Below are 23022 nucleotides of genomic sequence, written 5' to 3' on the forward strand. Positions count from 1 at the left end.
GACACAAAATGCACGCATCGCTCCATTAAACGCAATGTTCTGATACGCCTGCCCCTTGTATTGCGTTCCGCTCTGCTACTGCGCTACAGCACATACACTGAGCTGACAAGTCATGGGATAGCGATACACAGATACACAGATGGCGGTAATACCGCGTACACAAGTTATAAAAGGGCAGTGCATTGGTGGACATGACATTTGTACACAGGTGATTCACATTAAAAGGTTACCTACGAGACTATGGCAGCACGACGGGAATTAACAGACTTTGAACGCTGAATGGCAGTTGGAGCTAGACGCGTGGAACATTACATTCCGGGAATCGTTAGGGAATTGAATAGTCCGAGATCCACAGCGTCGAAAACGTGTCGAGAATATCACATTTCGGGCATTACCTCTCTGAGGAGCACGCGATGTCTGATGGCCTTCATTTAACGACCGAGAGCAGCGGCATTTGCGTAGAGTTCTCAGTGCTAATTGACAAGCAAATGACTGCAGAAATAAGTGAGGGACATACGACGAACGTATCCGCTAGGACAGTTCGGCGGAATTTGGCGTTAAAGGCCTATGGCAGCAGACGAGCGACACAAGTGCCTTTGCTAACAGCACGGCATCGACTGCAGCGCCTCAATGGGCTAGTGACCATGCCGGTTGCACCCTGGACGACTGGAAAACCGTGGTTTGGTCATAAGAATCCCAATTTCTGTTGGTAAGAGCTGATGGTAGGCTTACAGTGTGGCAGAGACCTCACGAAACCATTGACCCAAGTTGCCAATAAGGCCCTGTGTAAGCTGGTGGTGGTTCCGTAATGTGTGGGCTGTGTTTATATGTAATAGAGTTGAACCTCTGGTCCAGTACAGTCGATCATTGACTAGGAATGATTATGTTTGGTTACTTGGAGACCATTTGCAGCCATTCAAGGACTTCATGTCCTAAACAACGATGGAACTTTTACGGATGACAATGCGCCATGTAACCGGGCCAAAATTGTTCGTGAGTGGTTTGAAGAACATTCTGGACGATTTGAGCCATTTATTTGGTCACCCATCTAATATTTATGGGACGTAATCGAGAAGTCAGTTCGTGCACAAAATTCTGTATTGCTAGTACTTTCGCATTTATGGGCGGCTATAGAGGCATCGTGGCTCAATATTACTGCAGAGGAGCTCCAGCGACTTGTTGGGTCCATGCCACATCGAGTTTCTGCACTACTCAGAGAAAAAGGAGGACCTACACGATAGCAGGAGGTATACCATGACTTGTCAGCCCAGTGTGTTACTAGAGATGTTGTATCAACTGGTATGTTACATTTTTCTAGATGTGTTGTAGTTTTCGCGTAGTCGTCTTCTGAAAGCCCATAGGTACCTACGAATATTCCTGTATTTCCTCTGTGACGTTGGTGTATTGGTTCAAATGGCTCTGAGCACTATGGGACTCAACTCCTGAGGTCATTAGTCCCCTAGAACTTACAACTAGTTAAACCTAACTAACCTAAGGACAACACAAACATCGATGCCCGAGGCAGGATTCGAACCTGCGACCGTAGCGGTCTTGCGGTTCCAGACTGCAGCGCCTTTAACCGCACGGCCACTTCGGCCGGCCCGTTGCTGTATTGATTAACAATTGAACGGTCAGACTTCTCATGTCAAAGCTTGTGTTGACTTTTTTCCACTTTTAGTCAAATGGAAAAAAAAACATATGCAAAATTTCAGTTTCTCACATGAACTGTAACTCAGTCACGAGGATTATGAAATATGACGTATTTCGCATGGTTTCGGCGCTTGAAACTGCTGCTGTAGAGCTCTGAATTCTCGGGCTAAGTGATGCGCCGTTCTCTTGTCGCTTCTTCTACTCGTTTTGCGAAGCGAGCGTTGATTCGTTGACTAAAAGCAACCGAAAGATAACGAAATATTCATATATAAATACAATTTGTTATCCATACATTTTTTTCCCAAATTGGGTTGGAGAACATACACATGAATAAAAAATTTCCAACACATCTACATTAATTTTATTTCTTTTAATTACTGCAAAAACGTGAAATATTGACCAAATGACAAATACTACTGCTAAACTGAGGTCAAGAAATAATATTCTGCAAAACTTATTGTACAGCGTGGGGTTCAGGAGCTTTGAACAGCCTTGACGATCATCCATTTGCCCTCAGCCGGCCGTGGTGGCGGAGCAGTTCTAGGCTCTTCAGTCTGGAACCACTCGACCGCTACGTCGCAGATTCGAACCCTGCCTCGGGCATGGATTGTGTGATGTCCTTAGGTTAGTTAGGTTTAAGTAGTTCTAAGTTCTAGAGGACTGATGACCTCTGATGTTAAGTCCCAAAGTGCTCAGAGCCATTTGAACTATCTGCCCCCAGGCTTGTCTACTCAGCAGCCGTGTACTGCAGCCCCGTCTGGATAAACAGCAGCCATACGATACTTTTAGATACACAACTAAATCTAACAACACATATTGTTACTAGCACAATCAAGGCCACTCCAGTATTCTGAGAACTGCAACAAGCAGCAGCAACCAAGTCATGAGGACATACCCACTGTACTAATCAACAGATTACGCTCCAGAAACCTCTACTCAGAACAGCTAGCAACCTAGCGGATAGCTTCAGTTTTCACCAAGCTTGGAGGCAAGAGTGGTATAATAATACAGACCTTTCTCCCCACTAACAACGAACCATGGGAACTTCCTCTGCCCCGGAAGGCATGGAGTACACTTAACTGGATGTGGACCAACCATGGGAGATGTGGTGACTTGCTATACAAATGGGGAAAGGTTACCACTTCAGAGTTCACCTGTGACTTTCCAAGACAGACTGTGAGCCACAGTGTGGAAGGCTGCCCTCAAACTTCGTTCCCTGGGAACCACTCAGACTTCTTGGACACTACAAAAGATGTGATAAATTATATAATAATATGTCTGTAAATTTTTAAATTTTCTACATATTGGGTTTATATTTTATTTGTATTTCTAAAGTGTAAGTAACTGCCATAAGATTAACAGCAATAACTGATAAGATGTTCCAAACACACATTTCTCGTGCACCATGAACATAAATTAAATACGGCCACTGACAGCAGAGAGACAGACTAACATTTTTACAGAAAACTGGGTGGCAATTAAGAATGATTCCTGTATTTTCGTATATTTTGAGGAATGCGCCGCACATGTTGTCAGATTTTGGGGCTGAGGAGAGGGAAAAGTAGTGTACTGGTGACTGCAACTTAAGAATATTGTCATGGTGGTACGAGGTGGAATCCAAAATTTTCGAGACTGGTGCTGCCATCTGGAAAGTACGGATTGTAGATCTTTGCGTCACTAGGTGGCGAGAGCTGCATATCTGATGAGTCAGTGTGCGGAGTGGCATTCAGCTGGAATGACGTGTTGTGTGTCCACAGTGATTTCCGTAATACTCTGTGTTTGGTGTGTGGCGATTTTACGATGGATCCGTGAACAGAACCGTGTGTGTGTGTATCAAATTCTGTGTGAATCTCGGGAAAAGTGCTACGGAGATCCTTGCAATGATTCAACAAGTGTTTGGGGGACAGAGCATGAGCTGTACGCATGTGTTTGAGTGGCATGCTCGGTTCAGGGCCGGCTGTACGGACATCGAAGATGATGCTCACACTGGAAGGCCTGTTAGTCACACAACGCCAGACATTGTTCCAAACTTCAACAACTGGTTCGTGCGGATCGACATCGAACCATTCAAGACTTTTCGGATGAAGTGGGTTCTGGTTATGGGACATGTCAACGAATGTTGACTGATGAACTGAGCATGCATCGTGTCGCCGCAAAATTTGTGCCAAGAATCTTGACTGCCTATCAGAAGGCACAGCGTGCTGGAGTGTGCACGGACCTGATGATCCAACCTTCTAATCACGAGTTATCACTAGTGACAAGAGCTGGATATACAGTTATGACCCAGAGGCAAAGCAACAATCGTCCCAGTGGAAGAGCCTGGGCTCTCTAAGACCCAAAAGAGCGAGACAGGTGAAGAGATGATCATCGTTTTCTTTGATACCAAGGAAATTGTGCACAAAGAATTTGACCCACCCAACCGAACAGTGAATTCCACGTACTACTGTGACGTTTACGATGGCTCGGTGAGAACGTGTGGCGACAACGGCTTGAACTTTGGCATCAAGGGAACTGGCTTCTGAATCACGACAACGCGCCCTGTTACACGTCCTTGCTCACCAGGACCTTTTTCGCAAAGAACAACATGGCGGTTGTACCCCACCCACCATACTCGCCAGATTTGGCACCTTGTGACTTCGCGATAATCCCGAAACAAAGTCAACTTAAAGGCCATCGGTTCGACACTCCGGAGAGGATTCAAGAAGAATCGCTGGCAGTGATAAACACCCTCAAAGAACAGGCAGGACTTCCAGAAAACATTTGACCGGTGTGTATGTACAGATGGGAACTACTTCAAGGGTGATGGTGACCATTAGTCCAAAGGTAAGGTTTTCAACAGATGGCAGCACCAGGCCCGAAAATTTTGGAGAGCACCTCGTATACTTAAAACTATACTGATCTTTCCGTAGTATGCTGCCTGACAGCTTAAGTGAAGCACCCAGATGATATTGTTGGATGACAGTTCAACTTCGCACACATACATACTGTCTATCATTAGCGTTGTTCGTGTTCAGTGTTGTTACCAGACCTCTTAGGGTATATAAGGGGTGTGAACACAGTCAGATGTTAAGTGAGTATTGTGGAGGACGGTGTTATCAGTACTTGAGACAGTTTGGAAGTGGCCGCATTGTCGTTCTCCTTTTGGCCGGCTAGTCGATTCGTGCAATATCCAGATGTATGCGGTTTGGGTGTGAAAGAGGCCCTAGGTTGGACTCCAGGGGAATGTGAGGACAGGCATATTCGTCGTGAAGATTCCATTCAACTACGTCAAACCACTACAAGGGAGAATGACCATATGGTGCACCAAGGACTTTTTAACCCCTTCACATCTGCATCTTTCATCCGAGAACAAGTGATGGAGTCCCTGCAACATTCTGTGTCATCGCACACTATTAACAGCAGCCAGACTAGAGAATTGCGCAGGCTGCCGTTAGCACCACAACTCAAACGATTGTGTTTGGAGTGGTGTCATGTCCAGGCAGCACGGACTGCTGATGAATGACGTCGAATTCTATTCAGGATGAATCACGGTACCGCTTTTCTGCGGACGACCATCGTCGACACATATGGCGGCGACCTGTGGAGAAGTCCAGCTCCTCTAGTGTTCTGTGGAGATACAGCAGTATTACTCCTGGAATCGTGGTATAAGAAGCCATAGAGTATGTCTTCAGATCAGGGCTGGTAGTGATTGAGGGAACTCTAACAGTGCAGTAGTACATCCCGGACATTCTGAGTCCTCGTGCATTATGTCTCATGAGACAAAATGGTGGTGCCATTTTTCAGCAGGACAATGCCCATTTCTATGAACTGTCTGCGTGATGTTGAGGTACTTCTGGGGTCAGCAAGATCCCTACATCGGTCGCCGATAGAATATGAGTCTGACCAGCAGGGGAGTTAACTCAGTCCCAATGTCAGTGTCCAGGATATCAAGCTCCAGTTACAACAGTTGCTGGCCAAGTTGCCTCAGGAGAGGAAATAATAGCTTTAGAACATCCTTCCCAAACGAATCAGTGCATTCATCCAGGCAGCCAGAGGATTTGCAACGTCATATTGATTTGTATGATACCCGGTGGTGCGTGCTCCACCGCCGGCGGCTTCCCCCCCTGGCGGCTCCGATCCGCGGCCCAAGGCGTACCCGCTGTTGGTTGTGGTTACTACAGTATCCACTGCGGCAAGGCCGTTGCCTTACTGTAAAATACATACCTCAAACTACAGCCCCCAGCCCCACCACCTCCCGTCCCGTCCCATCCCTTCACGACTTGTTCAGTAGAAGACAAATGTTTTATAGTCGCAAAGATGAACAAGTGCTCATGCTCTTGAGGTATACATTTTAGAGCACATGTTTACTAGAAGCTTTTTTTCTTGTTTTGGTCCATACTAACCAACTCTGCAGTTATAGCAACAACAGTACTGGTACATATATTTCACTGCCAGAGGTATAAGAACGATTTCCGCTTATAGCTTTCGACTCCCTCTTTTTCCGAATCACGGTCTCTTACTTCAGATTAATATATTTACCCTTCACCATCATCTCTGAAAGCTTTTAACATCAGACACCTACCCTGTATGTAGGCTTTGGACGGTTTATATTTTTAATGCTGTCATTGATGTAACATTTTCATACAATAAGACCCCGCAGTATGCAGCTTGTTGGAACAAATTCAGTATAAAATCCAAAACAGACTGCTTGCTGATATATGCAAAATATAAACAGCTTTATTCTCTCTTATGTTGAGGGTGAAAACTCTCTAAATGTTTTGTGGAAATTTAATGAAAGTATATCACTGATATGTATTAATTTGTTTTATATCATAAAGATCTGTAAATTTCATCAAACAGCTCTACATGGACGAAAAAATGTGTTGTGTATTAGATTCACAGTCATTCTCAAAGAATGTTTTTTCCAGTGGATGCCTGGTTGGCGTAGTAGTACAGGCCTCTCCTAATTCTGCTCATTTGTACTGAGCACTCAGGCCGCTCACCGATACTTCACATACTGTGATGCGGACGGCCATTTTAGTGCATTTGCTCTGGAGGAGAGACATTGCCTATGACAGGGGTAAAGCTATACGTACACTGATAATATCGGGCACTTGTCTCTGGATGTTTTACCCAACACAGTTTCTTGTAGCAACTTATAACTGTTCAGTAGCAACCAACAAAGATTTCAAAGAATTTTAGCCAGTTTAATCTGCATATGTAAACAGCGGCCGGCCGGGGTGGCCGTGCGGTTCTAGGCGCTACAGTCTGGAACCGGGCGACTGCTACGGTCGCAGGTTCGAATCCTGCCTCGTGCATGGATGTGTGTGATGTCCTTAGGTTAGTTAGGTTTAATTAGTTCTAAGTTCTAGGCGACTGATGACCTCAGACGTTAAGTCGCATAGTACTCAGAGCCATTTTGTAAACAGCGACTGCAGTGCATTACATTCTGATTAAAATTACACTATCCAGTCACTAATGCGACAACCTGTTAAAAGCATGAATAACCACGTTTTTTCAGCGCAGGCGTGCAGGAAGACATTCAGTGATGTTCTGGAAGGTACCGACATGGATATGGAGCCATGCAGATTCCAGTTCCATGGCCAGCTATGCTAAATTTCTCGGCTGAGGATCAGTACCACGAACAGCCCGGTCGAGGTGGCTCCACAGATTCTCGATTGGGATTCAGTATGGGGAGTGTGGTGGCCATGGAAGTACAGTAAATTCATCCTGGTGTTCTTCGAATCACACACGTAAACTGCGAGCTGTGTGACACGTCGCATTGCCCTGCTGGTAGGTGTCACCGTGCCGAGGAAAAACGAAGTACATGTAGAGGTGGACATGATGCCCAAGGATAGATGCATAATTGTGTTGATCCACTGTGCCTTCTAAAACATCGAGATCATCCAGGGAATGCCACGAAACATGCGCCACCTACGGCCTGGACACTTCCAACGATTGTTGCAGGGTGCTTGCTTTCAGATGTTTCCAACCGTACACGCCAACGGCCATCTTTGATCAGGAAAGGTCACCTGTCGCCACTCAGTGCACGTACATTTGCGGTACTGGCGTGCAAATTCCAGCGTTTGTCACCAATGAAAGGCAGTCAACATGGGTGCATGAACCAGCCACCTGCTGTGGAGGCCCATACGCGGCAACGTTCGCTGAACGGTCGTTGAGGAGAGACTGTCGTAGCCACTGGTTCATCTTGGCGGTCACTTGCTCAACAGTAGCACTTCTATTGGCCCGTGCACATCTCCGCAGCCGTCGTTCACCTCTGTCGTATGTATTAGAATTATATGTTAATACCTTCAGCTGCTGACGGGTGTTGATATACATCAACAGGGACAGGTGAAAACGTGTGCCCCGACCGGGACAGGAACCCGGGACCACCTGCTTACTTGGCAGACGCTCTATCCATCTGAGCCACCGAGGGCACAGAGGACAGTGCGAATGCAGGGACTATCTCGCGCACGCCTCCCGCGAGACCCACATTCTCACCTTGTATGTCCACACACTACATTCGTAGTGTCCCTACCCAACGCACTCATTACTCGTGGAAGATATTCTTACCAAGTCCCGTAAGAGTTCGCGTAATATGTGTGCATCCGCACAGAAGAGGAAGATCATGGCCGGTATCGCCAGAACTATATACTTATATGAATATGGTGTGTTCTTTCTTACATGTCCGAAAGAACAGACATCATATTCATGTACAATCTGTCGTATGTGGTCCGTGGTGCCAGTTGTGGATAGCGCCATTTAGCCATGCACAATACACAGGGCTATTACAAATGATTGGAGCGATTTCATAAATTCACTGTAGCTCCATTCATTGACATATGGTCACGACACACTACAGATACGTAGAAAAACTCATAAAGTTTTGTTCGGCTGAAGCCGCACTTCAGGTTTCTACCGCCGGAGCTCTTGAGAGCGCAGTGAGACAAAATAGCGACAGGAGCCGAGAAAGCGCATGTCGTGCTTGAAATGCACTCACATCAGTCAGTCATAACAGTGCAACGACACTTCAGGACGAAGTTCAACAAAGATCCACCAACTGCTAACTCCATTCGGCGATGGTATGCGCAGTTTAAAGCTTCTGGATGCCTCTGTAAGGGGAAATCAACGGGTCGGCCTGCAGTGAGCGAAGAGACGGTTGAACGCGTGCGGGCAAGTTTCACGCGTAGCCCGCGGAAGTCGACGAATAAAGCAAGCAGGGAGCTAAACGTACCACAGCCGACGGTTTGGAAAATCTTACGGAAAAGGGTAACGCAGAAGCCTTACCGTTTACAATTGCTACAAGCCCTGACACCCGATGACAAAGTCAAACGCTTTGAATTTTCGGCGCGTTTGCAACAGCTCATGGAAGAGGATGCATTCAGTGCGAAACTTGTTTTCAGTGATGAAGCAACATTTTTTCTTAATGGTGAAGTGAACAGACACAATGTGCGAATCTGGGCGGTAGAGAATCCTCACGCATTCGTGCAGCAAATTCGCAATTCACCAAAAGTTTACGTTTTTTGTGCAGTCTCACGGTTTAAAGTTTACGGCCCCTTTTTCTTCTGCGAAAAAAACGTTACAGGACACGTATATCTGTACATGCTGGAAAATTGGCTCATGCCACAACTGGAGACCGACAGCGCCGTTTTCATCTTTCAACAGGATGGTGCTCCACCGCACTTCCATCATGATGTTCGCCATTTCTTAAACAGGAGATTGGAAAACCGATGGATCGGTCGTGGTGGAGATCATGATCAGCAATTCATGTCATGGCCTCCACGCTCTCCCGACTTAACCCCATGCGATTTCTTTCTGTGGGGTTATGTGAAAGATTCAGTGTTTAAACCTCCTCTACCAAGAAACGTGCCAGAACTGCGAGCTCGCATCAACGATGCTTTCGAACTCATTGATGGGGACATGCTGCGCCGAATGTGGGAGGAACTTGATTATCGGCTTGATGTCTGCCGAATCACTAAAGGGGCACATATAGAACATTTGTGAATGCCTAAAAAAACTTTTTGAGTTTTTGTATGTGTGTGCAAAGCATTGTGAAAATATCTCAAATAATAAAGTCATTGTAGAGCTGTGAAATCGCTTCAATCATTTGTAATAACCCTGTACTTTAACCACGGCGGCAGGTGAACAGTTTACAAAACTTAGCCGTTTCGAAAATGCTTACATCTTTGGTCCGAAAGCCGATGACCCTGCCATTTGGACGTCAGATAAATCACTCCGTTGCCACATTATGACAACGACTGCGCTTATCCCGTGTCCCCCGGAAACGGTCTGTATACCCTCCACTGCTAGTACTTCCACCTGTCATCTGTGAGTTGTTATTGCACGTTAACTCTAACATAGGCGGTGGTTACATTAATGCGACTGGAGCTTTAACTTACCTCCCAGATCCTCGCTAGACGAAATAAAAAGAAAGTTTATGACGCTGGGTGTATGGGTAGGCATTAGTTGAAGATGGTTTCAGTGGAATCGGCTACGGACAGCAAAAGAACGGCAGTTCTACAGAATGTATTCTGAATGTATTTATTGAAAACAAACACACCGTAATATAGCTATTGGACAAAGGGCGAAAAAGCGAAAATCCGTCGCTAATCAAATTAACATACATTGAAATTTAGGGGAAGTAAGTACCGGAAACAAGATAATTTAGTTGCGATTTTGTAAAATACACAAATTTCGGCATCACCGCTCGGTTGGATGTGAATTACATTCGCTGCTATAATCATAACTTCCGACATTTCACAAAAAGTACACGTAATACATAGCTACACATAAACATTTACGTGCAGCGAACGAGAGATAAGTATGTCATACTAATATTACTTCTGCATTTCATGTAAGATGCTGAAATTCGCTGGTTTAACTATTTTATCTGACCACAGTAGTTTCACTTGCTAATATGAGAGAAGCCGAAAGTGTGCAGAAATTATTATGAGATAAGAGAAATGTCTGAAAAACCCCTTACACTTTTTACACGGTCAGTGACATTTTTTCCATTACCATATATAAGATAAACTTGCCGTGAAACAAGCTAATGTTATCCTCAGAGAATTTCGAAAATTGACCGCGCGTGTGTCTAATGGACAGAGGTATCGGACTATAGTTTTGATTATGGTGAAATTAACAGAAAAACTGAACGGACTTTAACCTTGGGAGTAAATGAAAGTTGTAAAATCATAAGGGAATGAAAAAAATGAACGATAGCCAGCCCAATTAGGCACATTTATTTGGAAATATATGTTTAAGAAAACTGTATATTGCTTATTGAAGTTACTGTCTGTAGTGTTGGTAGAAGAGCCAACACTGTGGGGCAAGAGGAGGCCGAAATGCACGCGTCAACTCACGCAGGTGGCGCTAGGTCTGAAACAGGATACGTAATGAATGCTATAAAGAAAAGTACGTAGCTGCTGGAATACTTAACTTTAATCCATCATTTGTATACAGCATTCTTGATGATACAAGTGAGACTCTCTCTAGAAATGGTTAATGGCGCCTTGCTAGGTCGTAGCCATGGACTTAGCTGAAGGCTATTCTAACTATCTATCGGCTAATGAGAGAAAGACTTCGCCAGTGTAGTCGCTAGCAAAGTCGTCCGTACAACTGGGGCCGAGTGCTAGTAAGAGTCTCTAGACCTGCCGTGTGGTGGCGCTCGGTCTGCAATTACTGACAGTGGCGACACGCGGGTCCGACATGTACTAATGGACCGCAGCCGATTTAAAGCAACCACCTACCAAGTGTGGTGTCTGGCGGTGACACCACACTGTCGTTGATATTTCTTTGAACAGCACACAGGATACAAACTGACTGTGCACTCTAAACTATACGTAGCAGCAGTTACCAATAACGCACACATCAGTGGATTATAGGAAGCAAATTTGCACCAAGCTCATATTAATGACAGCTACACTCAAGATCATTTCTTAATCAAATACTGAAATGTTACTGCAAGAAGTGCAGAACTGAATTTGGACACGACGGGCTTTTATCTTATCTGACATGAACAAAAAAAATAAATAAAGAATACCATAAATACACTGTTTAAACTCCTCTACATATATTAGTTTTCCTAGGCAACAGTAATAGTTCAATTTTTCCTAATAAGTAGAGAACATGATGGGGGACCCATAAACTAGTATAGTTTTACTAGTAAACGCTCTCTGATTATTACAGTAAAAAAGACTATTTCAAAACGCTAATCATTCACTTCACTTGGAGTAGTTCATGGTTTACTTTGTAAGACACTAAAATACAACATTGGGCTTAATTACCTTCAAAAATAAGGAATGGTCTATAAATGATCTATTAATCTCTTCTTGGCGTCGGATTTACACCATCTATTCCTTTTCGCCGAGAACCAGATCCACATCCGAGGCAAATCCTTTTTAAAGCACCGTCCAGATCAAAACCACACTATTTTTGAAAATGAACTTAACCTATTTGCCTTTTTTATCACCTGTGAAACAGGTATTTTAAACAATATTTACACAATCTTGCACTGTATTCCTACAAAACTAAGGATACTTTATCAAAATCCTGTTCAACTTTACTTTTGTGGTTTTAACTTTACCTTTTACTACTCCTTTTACATTAAACACTTGAATGCAAGAATTGTTCATTTAAATCAGGATACTCGGTTGTAGTAACACCGAGGTGAGGACCCTGGATAGGTTCGTGATCAGGATAGAAAATATGGTTCTGGACACAAATTTGTATTTGTGATTATTATTAAAACCACACGGAAATTAACTGGTCCATGACCATATGCGCCGGCCGCCGTGGCCGAGAGTTTCTAGATCCTTCAGTCCGGAACCGCGCGACTGCTACCATCGCAGGTTCGAATCCTGCCTTGAGCATGGATGTGAGTGATGTCCTTAGGTTAGTTAGGTTTAAGTAGTTCTAAGTTCTAGGGGACTGATGATCTCAGATGTTAAGTCCCATAGTGCTCAGAGCCATTTGAACCATTTGACCATATACATTACTGAATGTACGAAGTAAGTGAAGCAGTGGCGAAGATTGGTGGCTAGCGACATGGTGGCTAACTGCACCCACGGCTCTTGATGTTCGAATGCTCTATAAATCTCTTCTTCGCGTCGGATTTACACCATCTTAGAGCTATTCCTTTTTCCCGAGAATACCAAATAATAGTCAGATCCACATCCGAGGCAAATCCTTTTTGAAGCACCTTCCAATTGCCTCTCTTAAGACCGTCGAAGTGTACCGTGCTACGGCTAGCCACATACTGCGTACCGTTCACACCAAGTAGCCGCTCAGTTCGATCGCCAAAACCACCTTTTACATCGCGCCATGCCACTTCCAATGTGAAGGAACTTCCCTAAGCATGAACCAAATTTTAATAAACATTTTCTTTTTGTGAACATACACATATTATAATATTTTATCATTTGAACAAATAATTTTGCTTTTTTCATATATACATTACAAAACTAGAAAATTCCTGTCACAAATCAAGGACTCTGAATAACAAAGAATACACAGTCCGTAATTGCAGATACACAATTACATAATATAAACCTACTTCTAGTCTATATAAGTGTTACACATGCACACGATGAACACTGCACCTTTCGTTTGTACCAGCAAAAACTTCAAAAACTAGGAGCACAATCGACGTTTATTTCTCCCCATTTGAATGTACTAACCAAATCAGGCTTGGCAGACCTCGACGGTCAAGTTCTCATCCTTCTAAATTTTTCAGACCCAGTAGCTACAAACAAGCCTGACCTTGTCGAAAATGTCATTCCAGACAAAGAGATTAGTGATCGTAATGTCATAATAGCGAAATTGGTAAATAAAGGTAATAAATTCCATCAAGAAGTCCAGGGAGTATTTTTCCTAGACAGTTTAGATAATCAGTTGTTAGTATCCCATTAAGACAATTAATGGACATCATTTAGTTCCAATATGATGGACGCAGAGGAATCATGGGCAATGTTTAAACTGATTGTAAAACGACCTCTGGAGAAATGTGTCCCGAGCTAGTGGATTAAGGACGGAAAAGAGGTTTAATAAAAAAATTGGGAATATGTTGAGGAATCAGAGACTGCTGTACTCTGGTTCAAAAAACAATGCGCAAATAACGGCAGGCAAAAGTTAATAGAAATCCGTGCGTCTGCAAAAAGATCGATGCGCGCCACATACAACTTCTACCATCACTCCTTCGCAGAAGATCTCACTAGAAATCTGAGAAAATTATGCCTCTAGGTAAAATTGCTAAGCGGGTCGAAGGCTTACATTTAGCCACTCGTTGGCCTGTGTCATGCGGCAACAGAAGACAGGAAAAGGAAAGCCGATGTTTTAGACTTCGCGTTTAAGGAACCATTCACGCACAAGGATCGTACAAACATACAGTCGTTTAACATCTGCACAGACTCCCAATTGGTGGACGTAGGAATAGGTACCCCTGACGTATAGAAGCAACCGAAAGGGTTGAAAACAAATAAGTTACCAGGTCCCGATGGAACTCCAGTTCGGTTTTACAGAGCGTACTCTACGGGAATAGCCATATCCTTAGCTTGCATTCATCGCGAATCTCTCGTCCAGCGCAAAGTCCCCAGCGACTAGAAGAAAAATGTAAGTGGCTGCAGTATATAAGAAGGTTAAAAGAACGGACCAGCAAAATTAGAGTAATATCCATAACATTGGTTCGCTGCAGGATTCTTGAATATATTATCAATTCAAATATCAAATTTCCTTGTGACCGTATGTCCAAAAATCAGCAAGGTTTCAGAAAGTATCGCTAGTGCGAAACTCATCTTGCTCTTTTGTCACATGATGTATGACCAACTATGGATGAAGAACAACAGGCAGATTCCATATTCTAGATGTTCGAAAAGCATTTGACACGGTGCCCCACTGCAGACTTTTAACGAAGGTATGGGCATATTGAATACCCCAAGATACGTGAGCGGCTCGAGGACTTCTTAAGTAATAGAACCAATACGCTGTCCTCGACGGCGAGTGTTCATCAGAGACGACGGTATCGTCAAGAGTGCCTCAGGGTATTATGACAGGACAGCTATTACTTTCTGCGCACATAAATGATCTGGTGGACAGGGAGGGCAGCAATCTGCGGTTGTTCGCTGATGACGCTATGCTATACGGGAACTAGAACAGAAGACGCAGAAAAAATTTCTAGTTGGTGTGATGGATGGCAGTTAATGCGGTTGAGTATGAAAAACCAACCCATATTGTCCGGATGCATCATATGTAGTGATCTGCCTGACACAGTCACGACAAGTAAATATCTGGGCACAACGCTGTAGAGCGATATGAAATGGAACGGTTCAAATGGCTCTGAGCACTATGGGTCTTAACATCTATGGTCTTCAGTCCCCTAGAACTTAGAACTTCTTAAACCTAACTAACCTAAGGACATCACACACATCCATGCCCTAGGCAGGATTCGAACCTGCGACCGTAGTGGTCGTGCGGTTCCAGACTGTAGCGCCTTTAACCGCTCGGCCACTCCGGCCGGCCCTTTCAAAAAAGCCATCCCGCATTTGCCTAGAGCGATTTAGGGAAACGACGGAAAACGTAAATCTGGATGGCCGGACGCGGGTGTGAACCGTCATCCTCCCGAATGCGAGTCCGGTTTGCTAACCAGTGGGCCACCTCGGTCGGTTGCAGAATTCAGAACACAGAGGTGACACTTCTGGCAGCAACAATTGCTCTACTCCAGCTTGGCATAGAGTAGAACTGAACTTGAATGACAGAAACAGGTACGTCATCCCATGCTGTTTCAACACTACGGCAGAGATCATTAATCGTATTAGCCGGCGAGAGGCGACGTGCCAGTCTCTTGGCAAGCCATTACCAAACTGGTGAGAGATCGAAGAACTTACTGGCCAGGCAACAATAGGGCAGATCGGGAGAGCACAAGCAACGTGCGTTTTGCGATATCTTGCCGAAAGATGACGTCTCAGAGACCTTGCAGATAGGACACATTCACCATCCTGAACCCGTCAGAAGTGTCTTGCCTGAAGTTCAATTTAGTATGTGAACCAGACGTGACAATGATGCGCGTCCGACTGCACTGCATACCAGCACGTCCGTGTAAGGATGACGAATGCAATTTTGTAATGTTAGTTGTTCTCGGAGTCTCTATAAGCAGATACGTCCACCGTGATGCTGCACGCAGAACATGAACACGTCTGAAAAGTGGTGTAAATAATGTGTGTAAAGTTGTTATAGGGTGTACGACTGTCGGCGTGCCTCTTTCTGCCGCTGTGTCAAGAGAATCCGCAGCAATGGCCTCCATGTCGACATTCTCTGCAGACGTCGTCTCGAGGCCTTTAAGATACATCTCTTGCCGCGAAGAAACCCATTTCCTGACTAAACGCCGGCCGGAGTGGCCAAGCGGTTCTAGGCGCTACAGTGTGGAACCGCACGACCGCTACGGTCGCAGGTTCGAATCCTGCCTCGGGCATGGATGTGTGTGATGTCTTTAGGTTAGTTAGGTTTAAGTAGTTCTAAGTTCTAGGGGACTGATGACCTCAGAAGTTAAGTCCCATAGTGCTCAGAGCCATTTGAACCATTTTTGAACCTGACTAAACGTGTATGACCTGAATGTGAAATCCGAACGAACAATATACACTGATGGAAAAAAATCGCAACACCAAGAAATAATTGATTTAGAGTAATGAAATTTCGCGAATACATTTTTCTAGGTACCATATTTTAGTGACTAACGTGACAAGATCACGTGTTAACGTAAGCGCGAGTTACGCCATTGCGAATTTGAAATACTGGTGCACTAATAACTGGTATAACGGCGAGAATGTTGACTGCAATCATGCAATCTTGCATGCGTAGTGTTGCACAGGTGCCGGATATCAGTTTGTGGGATGGAGTTTTACACCTGCTCCACTTGGTCAATCAATACAGGGAGTGCTAATGCTGCCTATGGATGACTTTCGTCCGATGATGTCCCATATGTGCTTGATTCGAGGCAGATCTGTTAATCTAGCAGGTCGAGGCAACATGATGAAATGCTGTAGAGCATTCTGGGTTACAACAGCTGAGAGTGTTATCCTGTTGGAAAACATTCCCTGGAATGGTGTTCATGAATGGCAGCACAACAGGTCGAATCACCAGACTGATGTACAAATTTGCAGTCAGGAAGCATTTGATAACCACGATAGTGCTCCTGCACCCCACACCGTAACTCCAGATGTAGGTCCAGTGTTTCAGGCACGCAGTCAGGTTAGTTGCAGACCCTCAACTGGTCTTCTTTCAACCACCACACGACCATCACTGGCACAGAGACAGAACCGGATTTTATCAGAAAACGCAGCAGACCTCCACCCTGCCCTCGAATGAGCTCTCGCTTGACAACACTAAAGTCGAAAATAGCGGTGATTTTGGTGTCTGGCTCGGAGCTGTCCGATTTGTAACTATGGTGCCAACTGCTGCTCAAACTGCTGCTGCAGATGCAGTACGATGTAGAGCCATACGCCGAATATCATAGTCTTCCCTTTTGATAGTGCGACGTGGCCGTCCCGAACCCGGTCTTCTGGCGACCGTACATTCCCGTGACCACCGCTGCTAGTAATCAAGTACCGTAGTATTCGTACCAAGTTTTTCTGCAACATCGCAGAAGCAACATCCATCTTCTCGTAGCCCCAATATAAGACCCCGTTCAAACTCAGTGAGGTGTTGATAATGGAGTCTTTGTTACTTTAAAAGCGTTCTTGACTAACACCAACTCATCACGCACAGTCTCAAAGGTAACTAACGCTCACAACCGCTACAGCGTGTAGTTAAAGCAAACCTGATTTGCATCCTCATAGTGGCGCTACTAGCGCCACTCTTATGCGACTGGCGTAAAATCTGAATATAAATCACCTTTCTGATGTAGAAACTTGCCTACCAAATACTGTTTATGTCGCACAACTGTTCTTCGTGTCGCTTTTTTTCCGTCAGAGTATTTGTCCTCTTCGTCACTAGGCTTTGAGACCTCGCACTGCGTCGAGTGAGTATCGTCCTCCTGAAACCAACGATTTGAAAAGTGTGAAATTATTCACATGAGTACTAAAAGAAATCAGTTAAATTTCGATTACGCGATGAGTCATGAAAATCTGAAGGCTGTAAATGCAACTAAATACTTATGGATTACAATTACAAATAACCTAAATTGCAACGATCACATAAATAATATTGTGGGTAGAGCAAACCAAAGACTGCGATTCATAGGCAGAACACTTAGAAGGTGCAACTGGTCTGTTAAAGAGACTGCTTACACCACGCTTGTCCGACTTATTCTGGAGTACTGCTGTGCGGTGTTGGATCCGCATCAGGTGGGACTGACGGATGACGTCGAAAAAGTACAAAGAAGGGCAGCTCGTTTTGTATTATCGCGAAATAGGGGAGATAGTGTCACAGACGTGATACGTGAATTGGAGTGACATCATTAAAACAAAGGTGTTTTTCGTTGCAACGGGATCATCTCATGAAATTTGAATCACCTGTTTTCTCCTCCGATTGCTAAAACATTCTGTTGGCACCCACCTACATAGGGAGAAATGATCATCACGATAAAATAGGAGAAATCAGGGCTCAAACAGAAAAATTTAAGTGCTCGTTTCTCCCGCGTGCCTTTCGAGAGTGGAACGTTAGAGAGACAGCTTGAATGTGGTTCATTGAAACCTCTGCCAGGCACTTTATTGTGAATAGCAGACTAATTACGTAGATGTAGATGTAGATGTCATACCAGCACAGTTATGAGATTCCAGATAAAGCGAGCTGATATATCGCGGAGCGATAGACCACGAATCTACCACTGTTTGATTCCGACACGTTCTGGCATACGTTTCTCCTTCGACACGGTATTCTAAAGGAATCACCAACATTCAAATACGATTTCTGAATCAAAGCTTATATAGTCGATGACAATGGCGCTACCCCTACGTATTTTGTGCAATTGCCCCAAAATGCTAATCATTTGCATATGAAAGCATATGCAGATTTGACGGTGTTACATGCCAGCTTCGATGTGTTTCAATTTTAACGGTCAGCATTGTACCCATTTTATATAAGAATGTAAACAATAGCTTTTACGTGTTAAAATTAAAAGTCTGAAATAATTTTTTCTATATTATGTGCGTTGTCAGCTGTGGCATCTAAAAATTACCTGTAGAAACAAATGGTGCTTGCCACCCGTTCGATAATGTAAAATGTGCTCTAAAATACAAAAGGATTCGGAACTCTCGTCCTACAGACTGCGAATACTGTCGTCGCAGCGTTCTCTCAGATACAATACATTCCATTTTTACAATGTTTTACTCATTTGCAATGTCTTCCTGTACATTTTGTATTGTAATGCACTGAAGACCCAAAGAAACTAGCACATCTGCCTAATATCGTGTAGGGCCCCAGAGAGCACGCAGAACTGCCGCAACACGACATGGCATGAACTCGACTGAAGTGTGAAGTAGTGCTGGAGGGAATTGACACCATGAATCCTGGAGGGCTGTCCATAAATCCGTAAGATTACGAGAGGGTGGAGATCTCTTCTGAACAGCACATTTCAAGGCATCCAAGATAAGCGCAAGCGGAAGTGTTTAAAATCAGGAGAGCGTTCCTGGAGTCACTTTGTAGCAATTGTAAACGTGTGGGGTGTCGCATTGTCCTGCTGGAATTGCCCAAGTCCGCCGGAATGCGCGATGGACGTGAATGGGTGCAGGTGATCAGATAGGACGCTTACGTACCTGTCACCTGCCAGAGTCGTATCTAGACGTATTAGGGTCCCATATCACTCCAACTGCACACTTTCCACGCCATTACAGACCTCCCACCACTTTGAAGAGTCCCCTGCTGATATGCAAGGTCCATGGATTCATTAGGTTGTCTCCACACCCGTACACGTCCATCCGTTCGATACAATTTAAAAGAAGATTCGTCCGACCAGGCAACATGTTTCCAGTCATCAACAGTCCAATGTCCAATGTCGGCGTTGATGGGCCCAGGCGAGGCGTGTGCAGTCATCAAGGGTACACGTGTGGACCTTCGGCTCCGAAAGCCCACGTCGATGATATTTCGTTGAATGGTTCGCACGCTGACACTTGTTGATGGCGCAGCTTATAAATCTGCAGCAGTTTGCGGAAGGGTTGCACTTCTGTCACGTTGAACGATTCTCTTCAGTCGTCGTTGGTCCCATTCTTGCAGGATCATTTTCCGCCCACAGCGATGTCGGAGATTTGATGTTTTGTCGGATTCTTGATATTCACGGTACACTCATGAAATGCTAGTACGGAAAAATCCCCACTTCATGGCTACCTCCAAGATGCTGTGTCCCATCGCTCGTGTGGCAACTATAACACCACGTTTAATCTCGCTTATATGTTGATAACCTGCCATTGTAGCAGCAGTAGCCGATCTGACAGATGTGCCAGACACTTGTTTTGTATACAGGGTGCTACAAAAAGATACGGCCAAACTTTCAGGAAACATTCCTCACACACAGAGAAAGAAAATATGTTATGTGGACATGTGTCCGGAAACGCTTACTTTCCATGTTAGAGCTCATTTTATTACTTCTCTTCAAATCACATTAATCATGGAATGGAAACACACAGCAACAGAACGTACCAGCGTGACTTCAAACACTTTGTACAGGAAATGTTCAAAATGTGTCTCCGTTAGCGAGGATACATGCATCCACCCTCCGCCGCATGGAATCCCTGATACGCTGATGCAGCCCTGGAGAATGTCGTATTGTATCACAGCCGTCCACAATACGAGCACGAAGAGTCTCTACATTTGGTACCGGGGTTGCGTAGACAAGAGCTTTCAAATGCCCCCATAAATGAAAGTCAAGAGGGTTGAGGTCAGGAGACCGTGGAGGCCATGGAATTGGTCCACCTCTACCAATCCATCGGTCACCGAATCTATTGTTGAGAATCGTACGAACACTTCGACTGAAATGTGCAGGAGCTCCATCGTGCATGAACCACATATTGTGTAGTACTTGTAAAGGCACATGTTCTAGCAGCACAGGTAGAGTATCCCGTATGACATCATGATAACGTGCTCCATTGAGCTTAGGTGGAAGAACATGGGGCCTAATCAAGACATCACCAACAATGCCTGCCCAAACGTTCACAGAAAATCTGTGTTGATGGCGTGATTGCACAATTGCGTGCGGATTCTCGTCAGCCCACACATGTTGATTGTGAAAATTTACAATTTGATCACGTTGGAATGAGGCCTCACCCGTAAAGAGAATATTTGCACTGAAATGAGGATTGACACATTGTTGGATGAACCATTCGCAGAAGTGTACCCGTGGAGGCCAATCAGCTGCTGATAGTGCCTGCACACGCTGTACATGGTACGGAAACAACTGGTTCTCCCGTAGCACTCTCCATACAGTGACGTGGTCAACGTTACCACGCTGTACATGGTACGGAAACAACTGGTTCTCCCGTAGCACTCTCCATACAGTGTCGTGATCAACGTTACCTTATAGAGCAGCAACTTCTCTGACGCTGACATTAGGGTTATCGTCAACTGCACGAAGAATTGCCTCGTCCATTGCAGGTGTCCTCGTCGTTCTAGGTCTTCCCCAGTCGCGAGTCATAGGCTGGAATGTTCCGTGCTCCCTAAGACGCCGATCAATTGCTTCGAACGTCTTCCTGTCGGGACACCTTCGTTCTGGAAATCTGTCTCGATACAAACGTACCGTGCCACGGCTATTGCCCCGTGCTAATTCATACATCAAATGGGCATGTGCCAACTCCGCATTTGTAAACATTGCACTGACTGCAAAACCACGTTCGTGATGAACACTAACCTGTTGATGCTACGTACTGATGTGCTTGATGCTAATACTGTAGAGCAATGAGTCGCATGTCAACACAAGCACCGAAGTCAACATTACCTTCCTTCAACTGGGCCAACTGGCGGTGAATCGAGGAAGAGCAGTACATACTGACGAAACTAAAATGAGCTCTAACATCGAAATTAAGCGTTTCGGGACACATGTCCACATTAACATCTTTTCTTTATTTGTGTGTGAGGAATGTTTCCTGAAAGTTTGCTCGTACCTTTTTGTAACACCCTGTAGGCGTTGCCGATCGCAGCACTCTATTCTACCTGTTTACATACCTCTGTATTTGGACACGCATGCCTGTACCAGTTTCTCTGGTGTTTTAGTGTAAATGAGCTGCAAGAAATCAATGCTCGTTATTTTACAGGGTCGGAGCGTTCGTCGCGCGCCGTGAGCCTGAGGAGCGAGAGGGCGCTCAGCCGGGGGTTCCCCTCGCTGGAGCTGGACACCGTAGTGGAGGAACGCTCAGACCCCGAGACCACGGAGATCGCAGACACCTAACTCCACGCTGCCTGCACTCACACGTCGGATTCTCAATTATAATCCGCATCTCACCAGTTTACTCAAAAGTTCTGAAGATCAGCCACCAAAGAGATGACACAAGCTTTAAATTGTATGCATATACAACAAACCAAGAAATGTTCTATTTTGACAGTCTACTGCGGAAGAACTGTAAAAAAAATGTAAAATAGAAACAATTTGTTCCTTTGTACTTATGTCGGAATAGTACGCCTACAATCAGATTTTCAAATTTTGAGGAGAAAAATGATGTCGATCGCATAAATAATTGCTTTATTCAGTATTTTATGGAGCTTCTCTGCAGTGTCCGGAGTGTATTTGTTTGGTCGAAGTATGTTAGACCACAGTGCGAGTACAGCATGCAAGCATCTGGTATTGTTTTCTCATTCTAGCCCTGTAAATAGCGAAATGTGTGTTGATTACTCTTTGTTTTTAAAGTATCTCTTGTAGACGAACGTATTGTAAGTTTTACTTAGACTGTCGTTGACTTCTCAACCGGTTTTGGTCAAACGCATTTATCCTCGACACTAAAAATGGTGACTACACTACAAAGAGAATTTTTACTGAAAATGGTTTGTAACTAGCCAAAGTCTGTGACATGATAACATGGACAGTTATAATCCACTACTGAGTTATATTGGTACGTCATCATTTCCTCCCAAACGACACAATCTTAGTCAATTTTTTATTTTATAACAACAAGCCATCGTAATTACGACGCGTTTGCGGTTTTACTTCATATTAAACACATAATCAGATCGGTTGACATAGAAACTACACGTAAGTGCTGCAAATGCTACGAGGTTACAACTTTTTATTTATTTACATTGGCTTTTCGTTTCGAGGTCTTATAACCAACTGTAGTTAAAACACATCAGTAACAACTGTCAGATTTGATTATAATCCATGCAAATATTTCAGTACAGTTAATAGTAAAAAGAAGTATAAATTTTATAAAATTAGTATGTATATACCAGGCTTATGTATGTGCAGGTGTCTGCTGCGGTAGG

The 23022-nt window shown here is 44.4% G+C and overlaps 1 protein-coding gene across 1 annotated transcript in view; it reads left to right on the forward strand.

Moving 5' to 3' along the window:
- LOC126184720 (uncharacterized) overlaps positions 1–22316 on the forward strand; it is a 1073920-nt gene extending 1051604 nt beyond the window's left edge. The window contains exon 5 of the mRNA XM_049927243.1: positions 21861–22316. Coding sequence (XP_049783200.1) covers positions 21861–21994 — 134 coding nt within the window. The 3' untranslated portion in view covers positions 21995–22316. The remainder of the gene's footprint in view (positions 1–21860) is intronic.
- The last annotated feature ends 706 nt before the right edge of the window (positions 22317–23022 follow it).

Source organism: Schistocerca cancellata, chromosome 4 (genome assembly GCF_023864275.1).
Source record: "Schistocerca cancellata isolate TAMUIC-IGC-003103 chromosome 4, iqSchCanc2.1, whole genome shotgun sequence".
NCBI classification, from domain to species: Eukaryota; Metazoa; Arthropoda; class Insecta; order Orthoptera; family Acrididae; genus Schistocerca; species Schistocerca cancellata.